At 47.5% G+C, this 24,763-nt stretch overlaps 1 protein-coding gene across 1 annotated transcript in view; it reads left to right on the top strand.

Annotated features, from left to right (window-relative positions):
• The window catches only part of HAUS6 (HAUS augmin like complex subunit 6), a 206,432-nt gene that overhangs the window by 79,317 nt on the left and 102,352 nt on the right, over positions 1-24,763 (top strand). Inside the window, exon 7 of the mRNA XM_033920660.1 lies at positions 24,346-24,397. Coding sequence (XP_033776551.1) covers positions 24,346-24,397 — 52 coding nt within the window. The remainder of the gene's footprint in view (positions 1-24,345; positions 24,398-24,763) is intronic.

Below are 24,763 nucleotides of genomic sequence, written 5' to 3'. Positions count from 1 at the left end.
TACAAACAAAAAAACAGAATCAGCAGACGATCAGACAAATGGTTCGACAACAAACTACTCCTACTCAAAAGACAATGCAGACGACTAGAAAGAAAATTGAGAAAAAGTAACCTAGAACACACTAAAACAACATGGAGAAAAATAAACCAACAATACAAGCAAAAACTAAAAGAAAAGAGAAGGACGCACTAAACCAACCAAATAGGCACAGAAGTTCAAGACACAAAAAAAACTATTCCAACTACTAAAAACTCACAGACACTAAACCCTTCCTAGCCAATAACGACTCTCCATCCCCTTCAGCCACCATTCTAACCGAATACTTTAGAAACAAAATTACAATAGCCAGGACAACCTTCGCAGGAAACCCAATCCATCTGGACAAGATCATAATGCCCCCCCCCCCACAGGAAAAGAATCAGCTGCAGCAGACAGAACCTGGTCTGACTTCCCCACAATACAATGGTCTGACCTAAACAGACTCTACAAAAAATAAAGCTATGCAGCCAGCGACCTCAACCATTGCCCTCCATACCTGTTAAAAGCGTCCAGCCACAAATTCCGCACTCTCCTCATACAATGGATACAATCCTTGCTCACAGATGGCCTTTTCCCACAATACCTCAGTGAAATCATCATCACCCCGATCATAAAAGACCCAAAAGTAGCAACAGATCTACCATCCAACTACAGACCCATAGTCTCAATACCATCATATGTCGAGCTAATGGAAGGCCTCGTAGCTAAACACCTCACCAACTACCTAGAAAACCACAACTTACTCCACCCTACACAGTCTGGTTTCATAACTAACTTCAGCACAGAGACACTACTACTACTACTACTACTACTACTAATAATAATAATAATAACTTTATTTTTCTATACCGCCATAGTCAGTCGACTTCTAGGCGGTTCACATCAAGAGAAGGCTGGACATTCAGCAAATTACAAATGCATGAGGGGAATGTTACAGGAGAAAAGGGTTGTAGGGGAGGGAAAGTAAGGGGGGTAGTAATTGCCTGAAGAATTGCTTAGGGGTTTGAAGGGGGAAAAAGCGTAGAGAGCGCAGAATGGTCTGTTTAGGTGATGAATTTGTCAAACAGAGCGGTTTTGATAGATTTTCGGAATGCATGGTAGGTTTGTCTGGTTTTATTTATGTAGTTTCCCAGCCAGGATTGTTGTCAGTTAGCTTGGAACATGAAGGTTCTGTCAAGGTAGGATTTGTATTTGCAGCCAGTGATATTTGGATAGGCGAAGATGTTTTTGTTTCTGGTTGTTCGTGTGGGGTTGTGTAGAGTGAAGTGTGTTTGCAGGTAGGAAGGTGCTAGGATCCCTCCTGGACACAGCTAGACAACACCTCAGCACAGGCAAAAAAAAAAAAATGCTAGTTATACAACTAGATCTCACCGCAGCATTTGACCTGGTAGACCATGACATTCTACTACAAATACTAGAATCAATAGGAATCACAGGAAAGGTGCACACTTGGTTTCAATGATTCCTACAATCCAGGACCTACAGAGTAAAAACAAACAAAGAAAAATCAGAACTATGGTCTAACCCCTGCGGCGTACCCCAAGGATCACCTTTATCCCCAACTCTCTTCAATCTCTACCCTGCATCCCTTGGAACCTGCCTAGACAAATTAGCCTTAACTTCCTATAGCTATGCAGACGACATCACCATCCTCCTTCCTTTTGATCAACCTATACACTCCATGACAGACAAACTACACAGAACACTAGAAACGGAGGCTACATGGATGAAAGAACACAAACTAAAACTGAATACTGACAAAACAAAATTTATACTTCTTGAAACAAACAGAACCCCAACCATAAACTTAGTAACAAACTCAATCGCATACTCTACTCAACCCACCGTAAGACTTCTTGGAGTGATGATTGAAAGAAGCTGTACCATGTAACCACAAATCAACAAAACAATACAGAAGTCATTCACAGTCATGAGAAACTTAAGGCAAATCCGAAAATTCTTAGACAGAAAACAATTCCAGCTCGTGGTCCAATCCCTAGTCCTAGGACTTCTAGACTACTGCAACATCCTCTATCTCCCCTGCCACACAGTCATGATAAAACTACAAACAGTACAAAACACAGCCCTGAGATCGATTTATTCATTGAAGAAATACAACCATATCACCGCCGCATGCCTCGACTCAACACTGGCTCCCAATACAAGCAAGAATACAATTCAAATTTTACTGTCTACTATTTAAAGCAATCAATGGAGACAGCCCAGCCTACTTGAACAACCGCCTTATCCAAACTGACACAACCAGGCAAAGAAGAACCCAAACACCATTCACGCACCCCACAATCAGAGGCGTCAAATGCAAAAAATGTACGATGGCCTACTGGCCATGCAGGCAGCGAAACTTGACCACCAATTATCCAATCTACTGATGACGACACAAGACTATAGAACCTTCAGAAAAGAAATTAAAACCCTGCTATTCAAGAAATCCATCAAGACAAACTAACTCCACAGGAAGTATCCTAATCCCCCAAAGTAAACCGCTCAACTATGTAATCTCTTCTAGAATTGTCCAGATAACCTCTAATGTAATCTGCCTTGAACCGCAAGGTAATGGCGGAATAAAAGTCACTAATGTAATGTAATGAATCACGATGATTGGCTATGTTCTCTGGACCCACAATCAAATATGGCACAGTGAAATTGGTTCTAATGACCATGTCTGGATGCTAAGCTTCTAAAAGAAAGAGAGATAGAAACTTAAGTTAATTGCTCTATAGTTTTGCTGGTCTCCTTTCTATCTTCTTCCATTTCCAGGCTCTGTCACACAATCATAAGAGAATGCAAGCAGGGACGTTTTAATCTATAAAACATACAAGAGAGGTTTAAGTGAAGGTACAGTGGTTCACAATGTTAGAGTTTGAGGTAAAAGACACATTTGCAAAATCACTTGGAGTGCAACTTCCTTATACTATCTAACAAAACTTTATACATTATAAAGGTCACTTAGCAATATTTCTACTCTTTTATTGTCCAACCTACCCAATATGTCACCCCAGATGTGAAATATGTTGCCTCAAGAATCCAAAAAGGCCCAAGTTTGTTTTTTACTTTGGGGAGAAGGGAAGTTTACAATCTTCTGTTTAACTTTCTCTATCACCTCTCGGCATCCTTTTGCCCACTTAGTCAATATAGTGTGATAGTTCTACTCCTGCAGGTAAGGTACAATTATCTAAATGTTCTGCTATAATCTTGTGATATAAAGTGGGACTATGTAAGTATTCTTGTGGTAGTCTGGTAAATATATATTGCCTCCCTTGCCAAATGAATGCAAATTGTTCCTGACATCGCTCCACTATAGGAATAGTAAAGAATGCATTGGCTAAATCAGTAACTGCATACCAAGTATCAGTTTGTGATTGAATTTGTTCTACCAGTGTTATCACATCTGGAACCGCTGCACTTAAAGGTGTCATGTGTTTTATTCAACTCTCAGTAATCTACTGTCATTCTCCAACTTTCATCTGCCTTGTGGACTGGCCATACTGGATTATTGAAGGCGGAGGTACCAAAACTATAGATTCCATCAGAAAGCTGTAATGTTAACCCTTTTAGGATATCTAGCCCTATTATATTTTAAGGAATCTCATTGATCAATACAGTATATTCCCGAATTGGTAATTGTCCAATTTTAAAATCTGTATTTTTTTTTTTTTTTCCTGTACCGCTTGTATAATTTTCCCCCCAATCCTGATATTTATATTCCTCCACCCCAGTGTCCATTACAGCTTGTACCTTTTGCTCCCCAGATTTCCAATAAATATTTTTATCCCAGGACAAGCAGGCAGCATATTCTTAACACATGGGTGACGTCACCGACGGAGCCCTCGGTACGGACCTTTTAACTAGAAGTTTCTAGTTGGCCGCACCGCGCGTGCGCGAGTGCCTTCCCGCCCGACGGAGGAGTGCGTGGTCCCCAGTTTCTTCGTTTCCGCGGAGCGAAGAAGACGCGTGTATTTTTTCAACGGCCGTTGAAATCACTTTTTGCCTTCCCGCTCGCGCTTTTGTTATATTTTTTTCTTCCTCTACCTTCGGGTTTCCTTTTTCTTTCAATTGCAAAAAAAAAAAAAAAAAAAACTTTGATTTTTTATTGTTTCTTTCGTTTTTGCCCCGGCGGGGCCTGTTGCCATTATACAGGCCTCGGACTTCGATTTTGCGGAGGCTATCTTCCCCTTCATGCCCCCGCAGGTCGGTTTTAAGAAGTGCCAGCGGTGTGCACGCCCGATCTCCGTTTCTGACCCACACAATTGGTGTTTGCAGTGCCTGGGTCCGGAGCATCGGGCAGATTCCTGCACCCGCTGTGCCACTTTACAAAAACGTACTCTTAAAAACCGAAGAATCCAGCAAACCCTGCTCTTCGGCTCCGAGTCGGCGATGGATTCATCACCCTCAGCGGCGGTACCGCAGAAATCGGCACCGTCCAGCTCGACACCGACCGATCCCGCATCGGCGCCACTGGCGCCAGGTAAGCCGGCTAAGAAGCCTTCCTCTTCCCTCGAGCGCCCTCCAGCTACGGTGACGACACCGTCCATACCGGCATCGCACCGGTCCCGTAAACGCTCCGCCCCGATAACGGTGAGTGCCTCGTCATCGGCCTCCTCATCGCCGGGGCGTGGAGCGGCATCCAAGGAACCGAAGAAAAAGAAAGCGGTTCCGATGCCACCCCTGGATGACCGTATCTCGGCCATCCTACAAACTCAGCTTCAGGAGCAGTTGAAGAAACAGCTTGAACAACTGCTACCCTCTATCCTGGCACCGCTCCTTCCGGTACCAGACCGGCCCGAGCCCCGCACCGAGCCCCCGGTGTCCACTCCTTCGGTACCGGTAAACACCTCGATGCCGATCCTTTCGGCACAACAACTTCCTGATGATCCTGTGGTTCATTCTCGAACCACAGTGGATCCTGCTCGGCACCAGGCGGTACGGCACTCTTCTCGGGACCGAGAACGACGCCGATCGTCCTCCCCTGGTGCCGTTTCGGTGCGCTCTGGTAAATCTTTGTCCAAAACTCACCACACCGCACCCTCCACCCCGGTGTCCCGACACGCACCAGAGGTCAGGGATCCGGATTTATGGGAGGAGACTCCTCTCGGTACCGAGGAGGATCCCTCCTCATCTGATGAGGAACCATCGGCGCCTGATGCCTCCTCTAAACCTGAGCAGTCCTCTTTTTCTAAATTTCTGAGGGAAATGTCTGCTGCTCTGTCACTTCCCCTTGAATCTGACTCCAAAAAGTCCCAAGCCTTTTTAGAAGCCTTAGACTTTGAGCAACCTCCTAAAGAGTTCCTCAAACTTCCCGTACATGACATCTTACGGGAGACATTCTACAAAAATTTGGAAAATCCCCTCACGGTACCGGGAGCTCCCCGTAAACTGGACAACCTTTACCGTGTCATCCCTATTCCAGGATTCGACAAATCTCAATTGCCCCATGAGTCCCTTCTGGTGGAATCCACCTTAAAAAAGACTCAGGGCTCCAGTGTCTATGCCTCTACCCCTCCTGGCAGAGAAGGTAAGACCATGGACAAGTTTGGCAAGAGGCTTTACCAAAATGCCATGCTTGCCAACAGGGCAAACAACTATTCCTTCCATTTTTCCTTTTATCTCAAACACTTGGTCCAACAGCTGTCTGCCCTCCAGAAGTACCTTCCTGAGCGCAAGGTCCCGCTATTCCAGCAGCACATATCTGGCCTTCTCCAAATGCGCAAGTATATGGTCCGCTCGATCTACGACTCCTTCGAGCTCACCTCTCGGGCCTCTGCCATGGCTGTAGCCATGCGTCGCTTGGCCTGGCTCAGAGTCTCCGACCTGGACATCAACCACCAGGACCGCCTGGCCAACGCCCCCTGTCTCGGGGATGAGCTTTTTGGAGAGTCACTGGATTCCACCACCCAGAAACTCTCCGCCCATGAGACTAGGTGGGACACCCTAATCAAGCCGAAAAAGAAGGCTCCACCTGCTCGACCCTATCGGCCTCAATCATCCTACCAGCGGAGGTTCTCAGCCAGGCCACTCAATCCGCCTCCCCAACAATCTCGGCGACCCCGTCAACAGCAGCACCATGCCCAGGCTCGGTCTCAGGCCACCCAACCCTCCAAGCCTCCTCAGCCTGCTAAACAATCTCAGCCCTTTTGACTCTTCTCTCCAGGGCATAGCCAGTCATCCACCCTCGCTACCTCTTCCACAGCCTATCGGGGGTCGTCTCACCATTTTCTCAAGCCGTTGGGAAGTCATCACGTCGGACCAGTGGGTCCTCAACATCATCCGCCACGGCTACTCTCTCAACTTCCAGACTCTGCCTCCGGACAACCTTCCCGTAGAGTCTGCTTCAAACTCATCTCAAACCCCCCTCCTCCTGAGGGAGGTTCAATCCCTCCTCCTTCTCAATGCCATCGAAGAAGTACCTCCAGATCAAAGGGGGCAGGGATTCTACTCCCGCTACTTCCTGGTACCCAAAAAGACGGGAGACCTCCGTCCCATTCTCGATCTCAGGGACCTCAACAAGTGTCTGGTCAAGGAGAAGTTCAGAATGCTCTCCCTTGCCACACTCTATCCTCTTCTTTCTCAACACGACTGGCTATGTTCCCTGGACCTCAAAGAGGCCTACACTCACATCTCCATCAATCCACATTCTCGCCGCTACCTGCGATTCCAGGTACTGCACCACCACTATCAGTACAAGGTGCTACCGTTCGGCCTCGCCTCCTCACCCAGGGTCTTCACCAAGTGCCTCATAGTGGTAGCGGCCTTCCTCAGGTCTCACAACCTCCAGGTGTTCCCCTATTTGGACGATTGGTTGGTGAAAGCACCTACGTCTCCACTTGTGCTACAGGCTACTCATCACACCATCTCTCTCCTCCACCTCCTGGGGTTCGAGATCAACTACCCCAAGTCGCATCTGCTTCCCACCCAGCGACTTCAATTCATTGGAGCAGTTCTGGACACCACGCTAATGAGGGCTTTTCTCCCCTCCGATCGCAAGCAGACCCTGCTCCATCTCTGCCGTCAGGTACTCTTGCATCCCTCCATTCCTGCTCGACAGATGATGGTCCTCCTGGGTCACATGGCCTCGACAGTGCATGTCCTCCCTCTGGCTCGTCTCCACCTTCGTACACCTCAGTGGACGCTCGCCAACCAGTGGTCACAGACTACGGATCTTCTTTCTCATCCCATCTCTGTGACATCATCTCTTCAGCAATCTCTCCAATGGTGGTTGAACTCCTCAAATCTTTCCAGGGGTCTACTTTTCCATCTGCCCCCCCACTCTATGATCATCACCACAGATGCGTCCCCCTACGCGTGGGGAGCTCACCTGGGAGATCTACGCACCCAGGGACTTTGGACCCCACAGGAGCGTCGTCATCACATCAATTTCCTGGAACTCAGAGCTATTTTCTACGCCCTCAAGGCTTTCCAGCATCTTCTCTGTCCTCAAGTCCTCCTCCTATGCACAGACAATCAAGTCGCCATGTACTACATAAACAAGCAAGGCGGCACCGGATCTCGCCCCCTTTGTCTGGAGGCTCTGCGCATCTGGACCTGGGCCACGGACCGCAATCTCTTTCTCAGGGCGGTCTACATCCAGGGCGAACAGAACTCTCTGGCCGACAATCTCAGCCGCATCCTTCAACCTCACGAGTGGACGTTGGACCCTCCGACTCTACTCTCCATCTTTGCTCGATGGGGCACTCCGCAGGTGGACCTCTTTGCAGCACCTCACAACCATCAGCTGCCCCAATTCTGTTCCAGACTCTTCTCTCCTCACCGTCTGGCCCCGGATGCATTCCTGCTCGACTGGAGGGATCGGTTCCTCTATGCCTTCCCTCCACTTCCTTTGATGTTGCGGACCTTGTCCAAACTCCGCAAGGACAATGCCACCATGATCCTCATCGCCCCTCGGTGGCCTCGTCAACACTGGTTCTCCCTTCTGCTTCAACTCAGCTCCAGGGAGCCCATTCCTCTTCCTGTGTTTCCTACTCTACTTACACAGCAGAATCAGTCTCTACTACATCCCAACCTGTCTTCCCTCCACCTGACAGCTTGGTTTCTCTCGGGCTGACCTCTCCGGAGAATCTATCTCAACCGGTCCGCCTCATTTTGGACGCCTCCAGGAAACCGGCCACTCTTCAATGTTACCATCAGAAGTGGACCAGATTCTCCTCGTGGTGTCTCCGGCATCATCAAGAACCCACCTCTTTGGCGGTGGAAACTGTCTTGGACTATTTGCTCTCGCTGTCCAACGCTGGCCTCAAAACCACTTCCATCAGAGTCCACCTCAGTGCCATCACTGCGTTTCACGAGCCTATTCTCGGAAAACCCCTCACGGCTCATCCGCTGGTTTCAAGATTTATGAGAGGGCTCTTCAACATCAAACCGCCTCTCAAGCCTCCTCCCGTCGTCTGGGACCTGAATGTGGTTCTCTCTGCCCTTATGAAACCTCCGTTTGAGCCTCTTGCCACAACTTCATTCAGGCTTCTTACCTGGAAGGTGCTTTTCCTAATTGCCATCACCTCTGCCAGGAGGGTTAGCGAACTGCATGCACTGGTTGCCGACCCACCGTTCACTGTTTTTCACCATGACAAGGTTGTTCTGCGTACCCACCCTAAATTCCTTCCCAAGGTGGTCTCAGCTTTTCACCTCAACCAGTCCATTGTGCTTCCCGTCTTCTTTCCTAAGCCTCACTCGCATCCTGGAGAACAGGCGTTGCACACGCTGGATTGTAAGCGTGCCCTCGCTTACTACCTTGATCGTACCAGAGCTCACCGAACATCCCCCCAGCTCTTTTTGTCTTTCGATCCCAACCGTTTGGGCCGTCCTGTCTCCAAACGGACACTTTCAAATTGGCTTGCTGCCTGTATTGCCTTCTGTTATGCTCGGGCCGGTCTCTCACTGGAAGGATCTGTCACGGCCCACAGAGTCCGAGCTATGGCTGCCTCTGTGGCTTTCCTCCGTTCCACGCCCATCGAGGAAATCTGCAAGGCGGCCACTTGGTCCTCAGTTCACACGTTCACTACTCACTACTGTCTGGATGCATTCTCCAGACGGGATGGACACTTCGGCCAATCTGTGTTACAAAATTTATTTTCCTAATGGCCAACCATCCCTCCTCCCTCTTTGTTAGCTTGGAGGTCACCCATGTGTTAAGAATATGCTGCCTGCTTGTCCTGGGATAAAGCACAGTTACTTACCGTAACAGGTGTTATCCAGGGACAGCAGGCAGATATTCTTAAGTCCCACCCACCTCCCCGGGTTGGCTTCTTAGCTGGCTTATCCTAACTGGGGACCACGCACTCCTCCGTCGGGCGGGAAGGCACTCGCGCACGCGCGGTGCGGCCAACTAGAAACTTCTAGTTAAAAGGTCCGTACCGAGGGCTCCGTCGGTGACGTCACCCATGTGTTAAGAATATCTGCCTGCTGTCCCTGGATAACACCTGTTACGGTAAGTAACTGTGCTATCTCTACATGCAGACGCTGTTTTAATTTGGTCCAGGCAAACACTGAGGCTTGGCATTCACATCATTGATCCTCCCAACACTTCCACCCTTTTAAATCAGGATAAAGAGTGGAAGCAGTTTCCTCAGGAGGAGCCGTTGGCACCAAAATATCCTCCCTCTCTCCTTTGTTCACTTGTGCTTGAGACATAGATTTCTTTCCCAGTCCTCTACTTTTGTACATTTCCCATAACGTCCCTGTATCTTTCCCATCTATTTCTTCCCACTTTACACCATCTTTTATTAATGCCAAAAACATATTCCTCCGAGACACCCGATTAGCCCTGTTTGAATTAGATTGTCCTTTTCTCTTTTTATCAAAAGTTTTTTGAGGTCTCCAGTCCCTCCGATCTCCTAACTGTCGGACCGCTTCTAAGGCTTCCAAAATAGTCCTGTCTATTTGATTGATCAACAAGTTATCATTACCTGTTTGTATGCCAGTGCAGCATACTTGATAATTTTATTTCTCATGGACACTGTAAAAGGTAATGACATTTATCCCAGGACAAGCAGGCAGGTATTCTCACTAGTGGGTGATGTCATCAGACAGAGCCCCGGTACGGACGTCTCACAAGCACGTGTTGCTTGTAGAAACTTAAAAGTTTCTAGATGCCCGCACCGCGCATGCGCCGGTGCCTTCCCGCCCGGAGATCCGGGCGTGTCTCCTCAGTTCTTTTCTTTCTGCGGAGCTGAGAAGTTCAACTTCATCATGCGCTAGCTGAATTCAGTTAAATTTGCCTTCCTTGTCCGCCTTTTCGCTTTCTTTTAATTACAATTAACAATACATTTCTTTTTCAGTTAAAAAAAAAAAAAAAAAAAGAAGATTATTTCCTCCGGCGGGTCGAACGGGCCGGCCACGTGGCTCAGGCCCACAGGCTTAGACCTCGCGGCGGAGATTTTCCGGCCTATGTCCCGGCCAATCACCGGGTTTAAAAAGTGCAGCAAGTGCCAACGCGCGATTTCACTCACGGACCCTCACCGTCGCTGTTTGCAGTGTTTGGGTCCTGACCACATTCCGAAATCGTGCAGGCCTTGCTCTACCCTTACGGCACGCTCATTCAAACGGCGTTGCCTATTGTGGGAATCGATGTTCAAGATGGACGCAGCTAAGGATCCTTCAGCCTCCACTTCATCTGATACCTCCCCGGTTCGGGCGAAACCGGTATCGACCCCTCCTGCATCGAGTGTGGTGAAACCGGCATCGTTCATCCCGACAACATCCACGAGCTCGACGTCGGTGCCTGCCCCGGTCTCCTCGGTTCAGGTACCTCTTCCTTCCACAGTACCACCAGTGGTCATCAAAGTGCCGAAAGCTACTAAGCAGAAGCACTCGACCTCGAAGGAGCGCGATGACCGTGCAGGAGGACCCCCTTTCGGTGCGGATCCCTCCTTATCGGCTTCGCTACGGTCCATGCTGGAAGCTCAATTCGTTGAGCTCATGCAGACCATCGGACCCGGGCTCATCGCTGCCATACAGGGTGACCGCCCGGTACCGATCCAAAGGGGCGGTCCGCCCCCTCCTCCTCCTCCACGCCGTTCGACCTCGAAAACCGACGAGGACGAACGGGGGAGGGCGGCGATGCCCTTGCGGCAAGCCTCGCTTACCGATATGCCGCCATTAGAGCCCATTACGCCTCCGCGCCAACATGGGACCAGACCTCCGATCGATACTCAAAGCCCTGGGCATAGTCAGGAAGAGTTCTTCCGCACTCCTTACCAGACTTGGGTAGCATCGCAAGAATCCGCATCGCAACCCCAGTTGCGATCCACCGCTTCTAGCCCTATCCACCACTTGGGGGCCTCGGGAGACCATGCGATGCACAGACGATCCCGATCCCCGTCCCGCCACCGAGACGGGCACCGATCAAGACACTCATCTTGGCACTCCTCACGCCATTCGGAGGTGTCACCGCAGAAAAAACTGCAACGTATGGGATACTCCTCATCAGAGGTGTCCCCTCCGGAGGGACCGGAGTACGAGGAGACACTCGTACCCGATTCTCCTTGCCACTCCCCGATGTCCATGGATCCGGAGGCCTCTTCCTCCTCCAGCCCGTCTCACAGACCGACGCTGGCGGATCAATTGTCTTTCTCATCATTCCTCCGACAAATGGCGGATGATCTGGATGTAACCCTTGACACGGGCTCCCGATACTCCAAAGAGTATCTGGACACCATGCATTTACCTAACCCTCCAACGGAGTCGCTTCGGCTCCCTCTGCATAAATTGCTGGATCAGACCTTCATGCAGTGTTTCGAAACACCGTACTCCATACCGGCGATTCCCAGCAAACTCGATGCTCGATACCGCATCGTGCACCATAAAGGGTTTGAGGGCCCTCAACTCTCCCACCAATCCCTACTGGTCGAGTCCTCTCTTAAACGCTCTCATCCCTCTCAGGTCTACGCCTCTGTACCGCCGGGCCGAGAGGGGAGAACGATGGACAAATTTGGTAGAAAATTCTATCAAAACTCCATGATGGCGTCACGGGTGCTGAACTACAATTTCTTTTTCTCTTCCTATCTGGAGTTCTTCTTGCCGGTGCTCCGCAAGTTCACTCCGTTCATAGACACCCAAGCTCGATTCGAGTTCGAGGAAGTGGTGGCCTCCCTCTCCCAATTACGCCTCCAGCTGATGCAATCCTCCTTCGATGCATTCGAACTCTCGGCACGTGCTGCCGCAAGCGCGGTAGCCATGCGTCGCCTGGCATGGCTCCGTACAATCGATATGGATCCCAACCTCCAGGACAGACTCGCCAACGTACCATGTGCGGGAGCTGACCTGTTCGATGAGTCTATCGAAACTGTTACCAAGAAGCTGTCAGATCACGAAAAATCTTTTCAATCCATCCTGCGGCCCAAACCCAAACCTCAACAGTCTCGACCTTCCAGGCCACCCCTGATTTACCTGCGGCGTTACATGCCCAGACAAACGCCTGCTGCGAGACAACCTGCGAAGAGACAACCTCCCCAGAAGTCTCAGCAAAAACCTCAGCCACCGGCTGCACCTAAGGCTCCCCAGCCCTTTTGACTCCCCTCCTGGGAGCATAACCGACACCGTTCTGCACCCCTCAGCCTCTCCCATAGGGGGCTGCCTCCATCTTTTTTACCATCGATGGGAGGCCATAACCACGGACCTATGGGTCCTTACCATCATAAGAGAAGGATACTCTCTTCACTTCCATCGGGTCCCCCCGGACCATCCTCCAAGAGAGTATCCTTCAAGCTCGACACAGACCGCCCTTCTTCTTCAGGAAGTCCAAACCTTACTTCAGCTTCGGGCTGTCGAGCCGGTCCCGTCAGACCAATTGAACCGAGGGTTTTACTCCCGGTACTTCCGAAGAAAACGGGCGACCTGCGACCCATTTTAGACCTTCGGGCCCTCAACAAGTTTCTGGTCAAAGAGAAGTTTCGCATGTTGACTTTGGCTTCTCTATACCCCCTCCTCGAGCAGAACGACTGGTTATGCTCCCTGGATCTCAAGGAGGCCTACACTCACATCCCCATTCACCCGGCCTCCCGAAAGTTCCTCAGATTTCGGGTGGGAAATCTGCACCTACAGTATCGAGTGCTACCATTCGGCCTCTCTTCGTCCCCCAGAGTCTTCACAAAGTGCCTGGTGGTAGTGGCCGCGGCACTCCAGGACAGGGGTCTACAGGTGTTCCCATACCTCGACGACTGGCTCATCAAGGCCCCGTCAGCCCCAGAGGTCACTTCGGCGGTCTTGGCTACAGCCTACTTCCTCCAGAATTTGGGCTTCGAGATCAACTTTTCCAAGTCTCATCTACAACCCACCCAGTCCCTCCCCTTCATCGGAGCGGTCCTGGACACCACTCGACTCCGAGCATTCCTGCCTCTGCAACGCATGGAGTCTCTTCTTCATCTCTGCCAGTCGGTGTCTACTCGCCACACCCTACCGGCGAGACAACTGATGGTGCTCCTGGGCCATATGGCCTCCACAGTACATGTGACACCCTTTGCCAGACTCCATCTCAGGATCCCCCAGTGGACCCTGGCATCACAGTGGAATCAGACGTCCGATCCACTAACCAAACACATCTTAGTCACACCTGCTCTTCGGCAGTCTCTACTTTGGTGGATGACCTCTTCGAATCTATCCAGAGGTTTGCTGTTGCACTCTCCCCCCCATCAGAAAGTTCTCACAACCGATTCGTCGAACTATGCATGGGGGGCCCACCTGGATGGTCTCCGCACCCAAGGATTCTGGACCAGTGCGGAAAGACTACATCAAATCAATCTACTGGAGCTCAGAGCCATCTTCAATGCGCTCCAAGCTTTCCAACACCTACTTCACGACATGGTGATCCTCATTCGCACAGACAATCAGGCCGCCATGTATTATATCAACAAGCAAGGAGGCACGGGCTCGGCCCTCCTTTGCCAGGAAGCTCTACGAGTCTGGGACTGGGCGGTGCGCCACAACGCCTTCCTCAGAGCTGTCTACATTCAGGGGGAGAACAACGTCTTAGCAGACAAACTAAGTCGTCTGCTACAACCGCACGAATGGACTCTCCATTCCAGCCCCCTTCACCAAATCTTCACACAGTGGGGGACGCCTCAGATAGACCTCTTTGCGGCTCCCCACAACTCCAAACTGCCTCAGTTTTGCTCCAGGATCTACACTCCTCATCGCCTCGAGGCAGATGCTTTTCTACTGAACTGGGGGAAACGATTTCTATATGCGTTCCCACCATTCCCGCTGATCCAGAAGACTCTGGTCAAGCTGAAACTCGAACAGGCCACCATGATTCTAATAGCTCCTCGGTGGCCCACACAACCTTGGTTCTCCCTCCTACTTCAACTCAGCAGCAGGGAACCAGTACCACTTCCAGTGTTTCCTTCACTACTTACTCAACATCAAGGATCACTGCTTCATCCCAACCTGCAGTCTCTCCACCTGACAGCTTGGTTCCTCTCAACGTAACCCCTCACCAATTCTCACAAGAAGTGAGGGAGGTCTTGGAGGCTTCCAGGAAGCCCGCCACTCGACAATGCTACTCCCAGAAATGGACTAGATTCTCCTCATGGTGTGTTTCTAAATCAAAGGAACCTCAGCGAGCTTCCTTATCCTCCGTGCTGGACTATCTCCTACACCTATCTCAATCTGGGCTCAAGTCTACATCCATACGAGTCCACCTGAGCGCTATTGCGGCGTTCCACCAGCCCCTACAAGGGAAACCCCTCTCGGCCCATCCGGTGGTCGCCAGATTTATGAAAGGACTCTTCCATGTTAACCCTCCTCTCAAACCACCCCCAGTAGTTTGGGACCTCAATGTAGTCCTTTCCCGTCTCATGAAGCCCCCGTTTGAACCACTCAACAGGGCCCCTCTTAAGTATCTCACCTGGAAAGTGCTTTTTCTTGTAGCCCTTACGTCCGCTCGCAGAGTCAGCGAACTCCAGGCATTGATGGCGGATCCACCATTCACAGTATTCCATCATGAGAAGGTGGTCCTCCGCACTCACCTGAAATTCCTGCCTAAGGTGGTCTCCGAATTTCATCTCAACCAATCCATTGTACTTCCAGTATTCTTCCCTAAGCCCCATTCTCACCACGGAGAATCGGCCCTTCACACTCTAGACTGTAAACGTGCTTTGGCTTTCTACCTGGATCGCACCAAGCCACACAGAACCACTCCTCAACTTTTTGTCTCCCTCGATCCTAATAAGTTGGGAAGACCCGTATCAAAGCGCACCATCTCTAATTGGATGGCGGCTTGTATCTCTTTCTGCTATGCCCAGGCTGGATTATCACTTCCTTGTAAGGTCACAGCCCATAAGGTCAGAGCAATGGCAGCCTCAGTAGCATTCCTCAGATCAACACCAATCGAGGAGATTTGTAAGGCTGCCACCTGGTCCTCGGTTCACACATTCACCTCACATTATTGTCTGGATACTCTCTCCAGACGGGATGGACAGTTTGGCCAAACAGTATTGAAAAATTTATTCTCTTAAGCCGCCAACTCCCCCTCCATCCCACTGAGGTTAGCTTGGAGGTCACCCACTAGTGAGAATACCTGCCTGCTTGTCCTGGGATAAAGCAATGTTACTTACCGTAACAGTTGTTATCCAGGGACAGCAGGCAGCTATTCTCACGTCCCACCCACCTCCCCTGGGTTGGCTTCTCAGGCTAGCTACCTGAACTGAGGAGACACGCCCGGATCTCCGGGCGGGAAGGCGCATGCGCGGTGCGGGCATCTAGAAACTTTTAAGTTTCTACAAGCAACACGTGCTTGTGAGACGTCCGTACCGGGGCTCTGTCTGATGACATCACCCACTAGTGAGAATAGCTGCCTGCTGTCCCTGGATAACAACTGTTACGGTAAGTAACATTGCTATATGTGTCAGCGTGATCTATTACTAAGGCTACCTTCATAGCCTCCTCCTTAATTCTCATTTGAGCATCTTTTAATGTATACTAAATTTTATCATTTGAGGGCCAATCAGATTCAAGTGGATATCGCCTCGTGACACCCCTACCAATTATCTCTAGTAAAGACCATTGGGCATATTTTGCAGGATCAGGATCCTCCCGTAAAGCATCTTGTACTGCTGCTTCTTGACTAATTTGAACAAATTTAGGGGCATCTGTGGCATCCAACATAATCCCTGCTGCGCCCAGCTCCTGCACCCGAATTACCCATTGTATTAGTGGTTCACCAGGCCGCTGTGTAAAGCGTGCCATCATATCTATGACTTCCTGTTGAATAACATCCTCCATAACATTATTACTAGTCAGATTTTCTCCTGTCTGCAGATTTCCCTGTAATCTTTGTCTCCTCACAGGCTTTGCTTCTAAACTTTCTGCCTGCTCTCCTTCAACACATATATCCTCCTTACTGTTATTAGAATTTGAATCCCAAATATCTCCATCCCGTTTGTTTGGATCCCAATCATCCGGCAGATGATAAATTAAGATTCTAACTTTTCTGTAACTCACTTTCCGCCTCCGTTTCTTGTATTTATATCGTGCACATCGCACAGCTGCCTTTTCTGTTATATTTTGATAGGTGTCCACCTTATCCATTAACAACTTATTCTGACATTGTAGCATTGTAATGGCATGCTGTTGATTACACATTTTCTTTTCCAGCTCTCCTAATTTCAATTGTAACTCATGTTTAGCTTCATGCAAATTCCTCCATGCTGACAAAATCATCCATCCTTGTCTAGAAATTCCTTCTTGCTCTTTTCCTTTTGAGATTTTCACCTTTTGTAAGGAGGCACATAATTCATGTGGATCCCCACTTCCAAAAGTACAGGATTCACATAATCCTGTTTCTACTGACCACTCAGTGGCCATTAATTTACCTATACTGTCATCCCAACCCGGAATGGAGGGATTGGGAGCCTGCTCCTCAACCCCTTGTTTCTTGTGTAGCTTTTCTAACGACATAATCACCCCACTTCTGGTACCAATATGTTCCGCCACTTATTTCTGTCAGATGGGATGATCAGTGACACTCAGAAAAGCACACAGACAATATAAAAGCATAGACAATAACCCTTTATTATATATATATATATATATATTTATAGATATAGATATAGATATTATATAGATGAATATAAAAATAGCTTCACCGTGATCCCAGGCAGCACCATCCTTCACAATTGGGAATCCCTGCAATTGATAGGTGGGTGGACCAGGGGAGACAGCCCGTGGTTGCAACGAAGTGGATTCTAATGTTGGGTGACAAGTCCTGTTCTTATATAGGGTGAAAACTGCTGAGTTCATAGTTATACAAGCTGATCCTGCAGTAACCAGCGTCCTTCACTACGACTCAGGCACACCCGGTCCTGTCCTTTTGTTCTTTGTTTTGGCAACACCCAGGTCACTGAGGTCAGGAGGTCAGGATAGCAGATAAGCAGGCTTGTTGCAAAAACCAGCTTTCTTCACTCGGACACCTGGTCAACCTGGTTTTACTGTCCTTTTGTTCTTTGTTTTGGCAATATCCAGGTCACTGAGGTCAGGATAGCAGATAAGCAGGCTTGAGGAGACATGTATGCTGAGTTTCAGTTACCCCCTGGCCATAGGCATAACAATCCACGTTGGAACAAATGACGTCAACAGGAGGAATTACAACAGGATTACACTAACTGAACAGTTCAAGACCCTGGGAAGGAAACTGAAGCTGAGGACACAGAGGATAGCATTCTCAGAGATCCTGCCTATACCGAGGGCAGACATGAAGAGGCAGACTTAACTAGAAGCAATAAACGCATGGCTGAGGAGATGGTGCGAAGAAGAGGGTTTCCACTTTGTGAGGAACTGGACTACCTTTTGGGGAAAGAACAAGCTCTTCAGGAGGGACGGACTACACCTGAGCACGGCAGGAACGAGACTCCTACCAGGCAATGTCAAGAGAGGAATAGAGCAGGCTTTAAACTAAGAAGAAGGGGAAAGCCAACAGTAGACCTGTCGTTGACGGTTCAGACAAGAGTATCCAGAGAAGATACTGAGAGGGAAAAACGCTGGGAAATAACAAAAGGCAAACAACAGGAGTTAAAGAAACACGGGAAGCCGGAGGACAAAAAGAAGGGCAAACAGTGGGAGCTAGAAAAACAAGAGAAATCGAGGATGCAAGATGAGGACGAAAAAGATGCACCAAAGAAAGAGGAAGAAATGAACAGAAAGCAGGGACGGATGACAAGAGGAGAAATCCTCAAAGAATAAAAGCAGGGATAAGGAAAAACCAGGACTTAAGTTGCTTGTATGCAAATGCGAGGAGCCTGAAGAACAAAATGGGTGAACTAGAAGTCACGGCCCAAAAAGAGGACCTAGACATCATTGGAATCACTGAAACTTGGTGGAATGAAGAAAACAAATGGACGTAGTACTGCCAGGGTACAAACTCTACAGAAGAGACAGGACACACAAGAAGGGTGGAGGAATAGCACTATACATAAAAGACACCATCCACTTGACTGGAATGGATACGGCAACAAAAACGGAAGGATTGGAGTCATTATGGGTTAAGCTGCCAGGAAGAAATGGATCTGACTTAAAAGTAGGTCTATATTATCGTCCACATGGACAAGCAGAAGCAGATGACAAGGAACTGGAAGCAGAATTGAGGCGGGAATGCAGAAATGGAAAAGTCATGGTAATGGGGGACTTTAACTACCCTGGGATAGACTGGAGTATTGGAAGCTCAACCAGCGCTAGGGAAACAGAATTCCTAGAGGCTGTGCGGGACTGTTTCCTGGAACAACTCGTTAAGGAGCCAACGAGAGGGAATGTCACGCTTGACCTAATCCTCAACGGACTGGGAGGGTCTGCAAAGGATGTAGAAGTAGTAGGACCGCTAGGGAACAGCGACCTCAACATGATCAAGTACAAATTAGAAGTAGGAACAGCCAAAGGGAAGAGAACCACAGCGACAACGCTCAATGTCAAGAAAGGGAACTATGACGCAATGAGGGCAATGATGAAAAAGAAGCTTAGGAACAGATTAAAAAAAAACCAGAGACCGTGGAGCAAGCCTGGTCCCTATTCAAGGACACGGTGCTAGAAGCACAAAATCTGTACATCCCTAGATTTAGAAAGGGGTGCAAAAAGAATAAAACAAAAGACCCAATATGGATAACAAATGTAGTGAAACAAGCAATAGGAGACAAGAAAAAATCATTCCAGAAGTGGAAAAAGGACAAAACCGGGGATAACCGGGAAGAGCACAGGAAACTCCAAAAAGAATGCCACCGAGTGGTTAGGAGAGCAAAAAGAGAATACGAAGAGAGACTGGCCAGGGAAGCAAAAAACTTCAAATCGTTCTACAGATATAATAATAATAATAACTTTATTTTTCTATACCGCCTTAATCTTGCGAATTCTAGGCGGTTCACAGAGAAGAATAGCTGTACAGTCAGCGAATTACAACATACAGATAGAGAAGAGGTCACATAGCAATCAGAGATTACAATGGTGCGTATTGGCAAGAAGAATGATATACATAGATTACAATATAATTTTAACATTTTACATTGAAATGGTTGGAAAGCCAGCGAATAACAGAATACAAATGTTAAAGGGAAGCAACCGGCAAGGGAGGAAGTAGATGAGGGAGTAGTAAAGGAGGAAAAAGAGGTGGCCGATAGGTTAAACAGGTTATTCTCGTCAGTCTTCACAAGAGAGGACACAACCAATGTATCGGAACCTGAGAAAATCTTCAATGGAGACCAAGAAGAAAAACTATTGACAATAGAAGTAAGCCTCGAGGATGTCCTACAGCAGGTAGATAGATTGAAAACAGACAAATCCCTGGGCCCGAATGGAATCCACCCAAGGGTATTAAAAGAACTGAAAAACGAAATAGCAGAATTACTCCAACTAATTTGCAATCTATCCTTGAAAACAGGGGAGATCCCGGAGGACTGGAGAGTAGCAATGTTATACCTATCTTCAAAAAGGGATCGAGAGGGGACCCAGGAAACTACAGACCGGTAAGTCTGACTTCGGTCCCGGGCAAAATGGTGGAAGCACTGATAAAAAAACAGTATCAAGTGAGCACATAGACAGAAATAGGCTACTGAAAACGACCCAACACGGCTTCTGCAAAGGAAGATCGTGTCAAACGAACTTGCTATACTTCTTTGAAGAGATAAACAGACAAATGGACAGAGGAGATAGACATCATTTATCTGGACTTCCAAAATGCCTTTGACAAGGTACCCCACGAGCGGCTGCTTGGGAAGCTGTGGAACCACGGGGTGGAAGGCGACGTACACAGATGGGTTAAGCACTGGTTGGCAGGCAGGAAGCAGAAGGTGGGAGTGAAGGGCCACTACTCAGACTGGAGAGAGGTCACAAGCGGTGTTCCGCAGGGGTCAGTACTCGGACCGCTGCTGTTCAATGTATTTATTAATGACCTAGAAACAGGGACGAAGTGTGAAGTTATAAAATTTGCGGATGACACCAAACTCTGTAGCAGGGTAAGAACAGTAAAGGAATGCGAAGAATTACAAAGGGATCTGAACAAGCTGGAGGAGTGGGCAAATAAATGGCAGATGAGCTTCAATGTGGAGAAATGCAAGGTCATGCATGTAGGGAAAAAGAACCCGAGGTTCTGCTACAAAATGGGGGGTTGGTACTGGGGGAAAGTAACCTTGAAAAGGACTTGGGAGTGCTGGTGGACACCACAATGAAGCCATCGGCACAAAACGCAGCGGCCTCAAGAAGAAGAAGAAGAAGGATATGTCAATATTTGAGAGGATCCAGAGAAGAGCTACATATATGATAAAGGGTATGGAAAACCTTTCATATGCAGACAGGCTAGAGAAACTGGGGCTCTTCTCCCTGGAAAAGCGGAGACTCAGAGGAGACATGATAGAGACATATAAGATCATGAAGGGCATTGAGAATGTGGAGAGGGACAGATTCTTCAGCCTACGGGGAACTACAAGAACAAGGGGGCACTCGGAGAAACTAAAAGGGGACAGGTTTAGAACCAATGCCAGGAAGTACTTCTTCACTCAGAGGGTGGTGGATACCTGGAATGCGCTTCCGGAGGGTGTGATAGGACTGAGTACTTTACAGGGTTTCAAAGAGAAATTGGATAAATTCTTGAAAGAAGTTATTAAAGGATATAGATAGGGAAGATATAGGATGAAGAAGGGTACAGTTAGAAGGATATAGATAAGGAAAGATAAAAAGGATTGAAGGATATAAGGGATCACTTACAGGTTATGGACCTGATGGGCCGCCGCGGGAGCAGACTGCCGGGCGAGATGGACCTCTGGTCTGACCCGGCGGAGGCAATTCTTATGTTCTTAAAGAAAGGCTCGCCATACAGCTTCAAACCTAACAAATTCTCACCATTAAATATCACTGCTTCCTAGCGTTGTAACGGCTGAAAAGACGCCCACAAGCTGTCTTTAAAATCTATAGCGACGCTACACACTCAATCACGTGAATACGTGATGGGCGGAGCAACGCTGAGCAAGGGAAATCCCTTCTACTCATATGAAGAAAAGAATATAAAGAATTTAAAGGGGCCGACTGCATACACCCTTGCAAGAGGCGACAACCTGCATGGAAATAACTACAGCAAACGAGAGTACGAACATCAAAAATTCTAAAAGGAACACACTCAGTCCTACAGAAGGAGGTTATAAAAACGCCCTCCATTCAATTTCACTATTCAACACCTTAGGATGTAATGTCCCCGAATTAAAAATCCAGGCTTGTTTTCGCATATAGTCTAGCTTTGAGGTTACTGCCCCGAGGTAAAAACGGAACTTCCAAGATGGAATAATGTAAAGCGGATACAGAATGCTTTTCCTTAAGCCAATACTGGGGGAGGGGAGCCTCCAAAACTTCATTAACTATCCTGCTAATGTGTTCACTGTCGAATCCAAATACTTCTAATGGTGTGCCCAACGTATAACAGCTGTACGGGCACTGGATTACGTATACTACCCCTTTAGTACTGCAATTAGTAGCTACTCGCAATTTATGTTTTTTAACCAACTCGGGGACATTCATGTCATTCAAGGTGACACTGTATTGACAAACTGTGCAGGATGAGCATGGGGAGTGTGTCCCCTGTAACCCTAAAGATGAATTAGAACTGTATTGAGCTTTAGTAAAGTGTTGTTTTAAATTACGTGAACGTGAAAATGCAAACCTAGGAGGATCCTCAAAAACCGCATGATATTGTAAAATACTCCAATGTGAGTGAATAATTCGTTTTATTTTGAAGGCGTGTTGTGAGTATGGAAGGACACACAATGGGGCACCTTCATTAATTCTATTATTTGAAGATAACAATACTTCCCTATTGGAATAAAGTGCCCGCTTGAATGCCTTCTTAATCGTAGAATTAGGATAACCCCTCTCTCTAAAGCGCTCCTTCATCTCTTCAACTTTGACTGCAAATTCACCTCTTGAGGAACAGAAATGACGCAACCTTAAAAATTGCCCTGTAGGGATATTATTTCTTAGATGTCTCGGATGATAACTTTCATATCTCAAAAGGTTGTTGCGGTCTGTTGGTTTTCTGAAGATGGTGGTGTTAAACTTGCCACTACTTAAAGTTATATTGATGTCCAAGAACGGCAGCGATCGAGTGTCAAAATGGGCTGTAAACTTCAGGTTAGCATCTCCTTGGTTAATCCATGTCAAAAACATGGAAAGCTGTTTCAGTGCCCAACCATACTGCAAACACATCATCTATATAGCGTTTCCACATTAACAATTTGTTGAAATAGACAGACGGATATAAGTATTGCTCTTCAAATGCAGCCACATACAGACATGCTATGGTGGGGGCCATTTTCGCTCCCATAGCAGTACCCCTAGTTTATAAAAAGAAGGATTGATCGAATTGGAAACCATCTACGAGAAAATCTTATCAGCTCAAGATCCATTTCACTGCCTGATTAATCAAATTTAAACCTACTTGCTACACTTATCAGATTCAGGCTTTAAGACCAATTCTGTATGTTTTTATCTTTCAACCCTCTCTGCGTACCATCACTTTCTAGATGGAAAACCAATTTCCCAACATCCTTTGGTTTCTCAGTTTTTACGAGGTCTCAACAATCTCTGACCTCCACTTCATACTCCACCTTTAGCTTGGGACCTAAACATTGTTTTGGACCAGCTTATGAAAGATCCTTTTGGACCTTTGGAATCTGCTACACTACAGTTCTTAACATGGATAGACAACCTTTTTAGTGGCCCTTACTTCAGCAAGAAAAGTTAGTGAATTGCAAGCGCTAGCCATCTATTCTCCATTCCTTCAAATTTTCCCCAATAAAGTACTCTTGCGAACTCATCCAAAATTTCTTCCAAAAGTTTTACGGATTTTCACATTAATCAGTCCATAACATTACCATCATTTTTTCCTCCTCCGCATCCTTTGTCAGCGGAGCAAGAGTCTACATGCATTAGATTGCAGGAGAGCATTACTTTTCTACCTGGACAAGACTGCAGCTATCCACACCATTAATCAACTTTTTGTTTCCTTCAATTCAGCCACTCAAGGGAATGCAATATTCAAATGGACTATATCCTCATGGATTGCTCATTGCATCTCATTTTGCTATGCTAGAGCTTGCCTATCTCCTCGTGGACAGATTGGAGCACATCAAGTGTGAGCCACAGCTTCCTCAATTGCAAACTTAAAATTAGTCCAAATTCAGGATATCTGCAAGGCAGCGACCTGGTTCTCCATTCATACGTTCACTAAGCATTGTTGTTTGGACCAGAGTTCAGCGCAAGATCTTCAATTTGGACAGTCAGTCCTCCGCAATTTGTTTGCACTATAACTATTCCTTCTCTCAATTTTTCTTAAAACTAGGGACTCACCAGCAAGTGTGCCTGCATTTCCCCTGCTTTTCTCCAGAGAACGTAAAGTTGCTTACCTGTAATAGGGATTCTCAATAGACAGCAGGGGAATGTAGCCATGCTTGCCTGCCCCTCCATCCCCTCTAACAAGTTATCTGAGCTAGTGATTTAACTGAATTTCAGGGGATAGAGCTTGGGAGGCAAGGTGTCTGCACATACTCAGTAGTAAAAAAAAAAAAAGCAAAAACAAAAAAAACTGCTGAATCTAGGGAAGAGCACCAGCATGCAGGCTCAGTCGGAGGACTTCACCATCAAGTATGGCTGCATTCCCCTGTTGTCTACGGGGAACTGCTGTTACAGGTGAGCGACTTTGCTTTTTAGTGTGGTTTAGTACAGGGCCTCTTGGCTAAAAATTGAGTTTGTTTTTAAAATCACCTATTTTGATCCTAAATGGTTTTTATTTTCTTTTTTCCTTTGATGCATTAGAATAGAGGCAATGGAGGATCATGGCCAGAGTAGAGCAGAAAAGATTCAGAAGGTGAGAATATTTTGAAGAGGATTGGTGAATAATCATCTCCTTGCAAAACTTAGCATTATAATGCTTTGGGTTATAGCAGAGCATAAATGAAATAATTTTTATTCAGTCTGGTATTTGTTATTTCTAAAGAAAAAAATGTTTTCCAAATTGGGTTTTAAAAATTAAAGGTTCCTCTATGATATGATGACTGGTAATCATAACTTATACTTCTGTGTACATAGTTGTTGACTACAGCATATGGAGATGAGCAATAATGGACCTAATCAGTTCTTGCATGTATATACATACTGCCTCTTTTACAAAGCCGCGCAGCAACAGTCCCAAAGCCCTTTAAATCTCTATGGGCTTCGGGGCCGTTAGCTCAGG

This window comes from Geotrypetes seraphini, chromosome 1, assembly GCF_902459505.1.
Source record: "Geotrypetes seraphini chromosome 1, aGeoSer1.1, whole genome shotgun sequence".
Lineage (NCBI taxonomy): Eukaryota > Metazoa > Chordata > Amphibia > Gymnophiona > Dermophiidae > Geotrypetes > Geotrypetes seraphini.
Note: the sequence above shows the minus strand (reverse complement) of the source record. Positions and strands in the feature narration are given on the sequence as shown.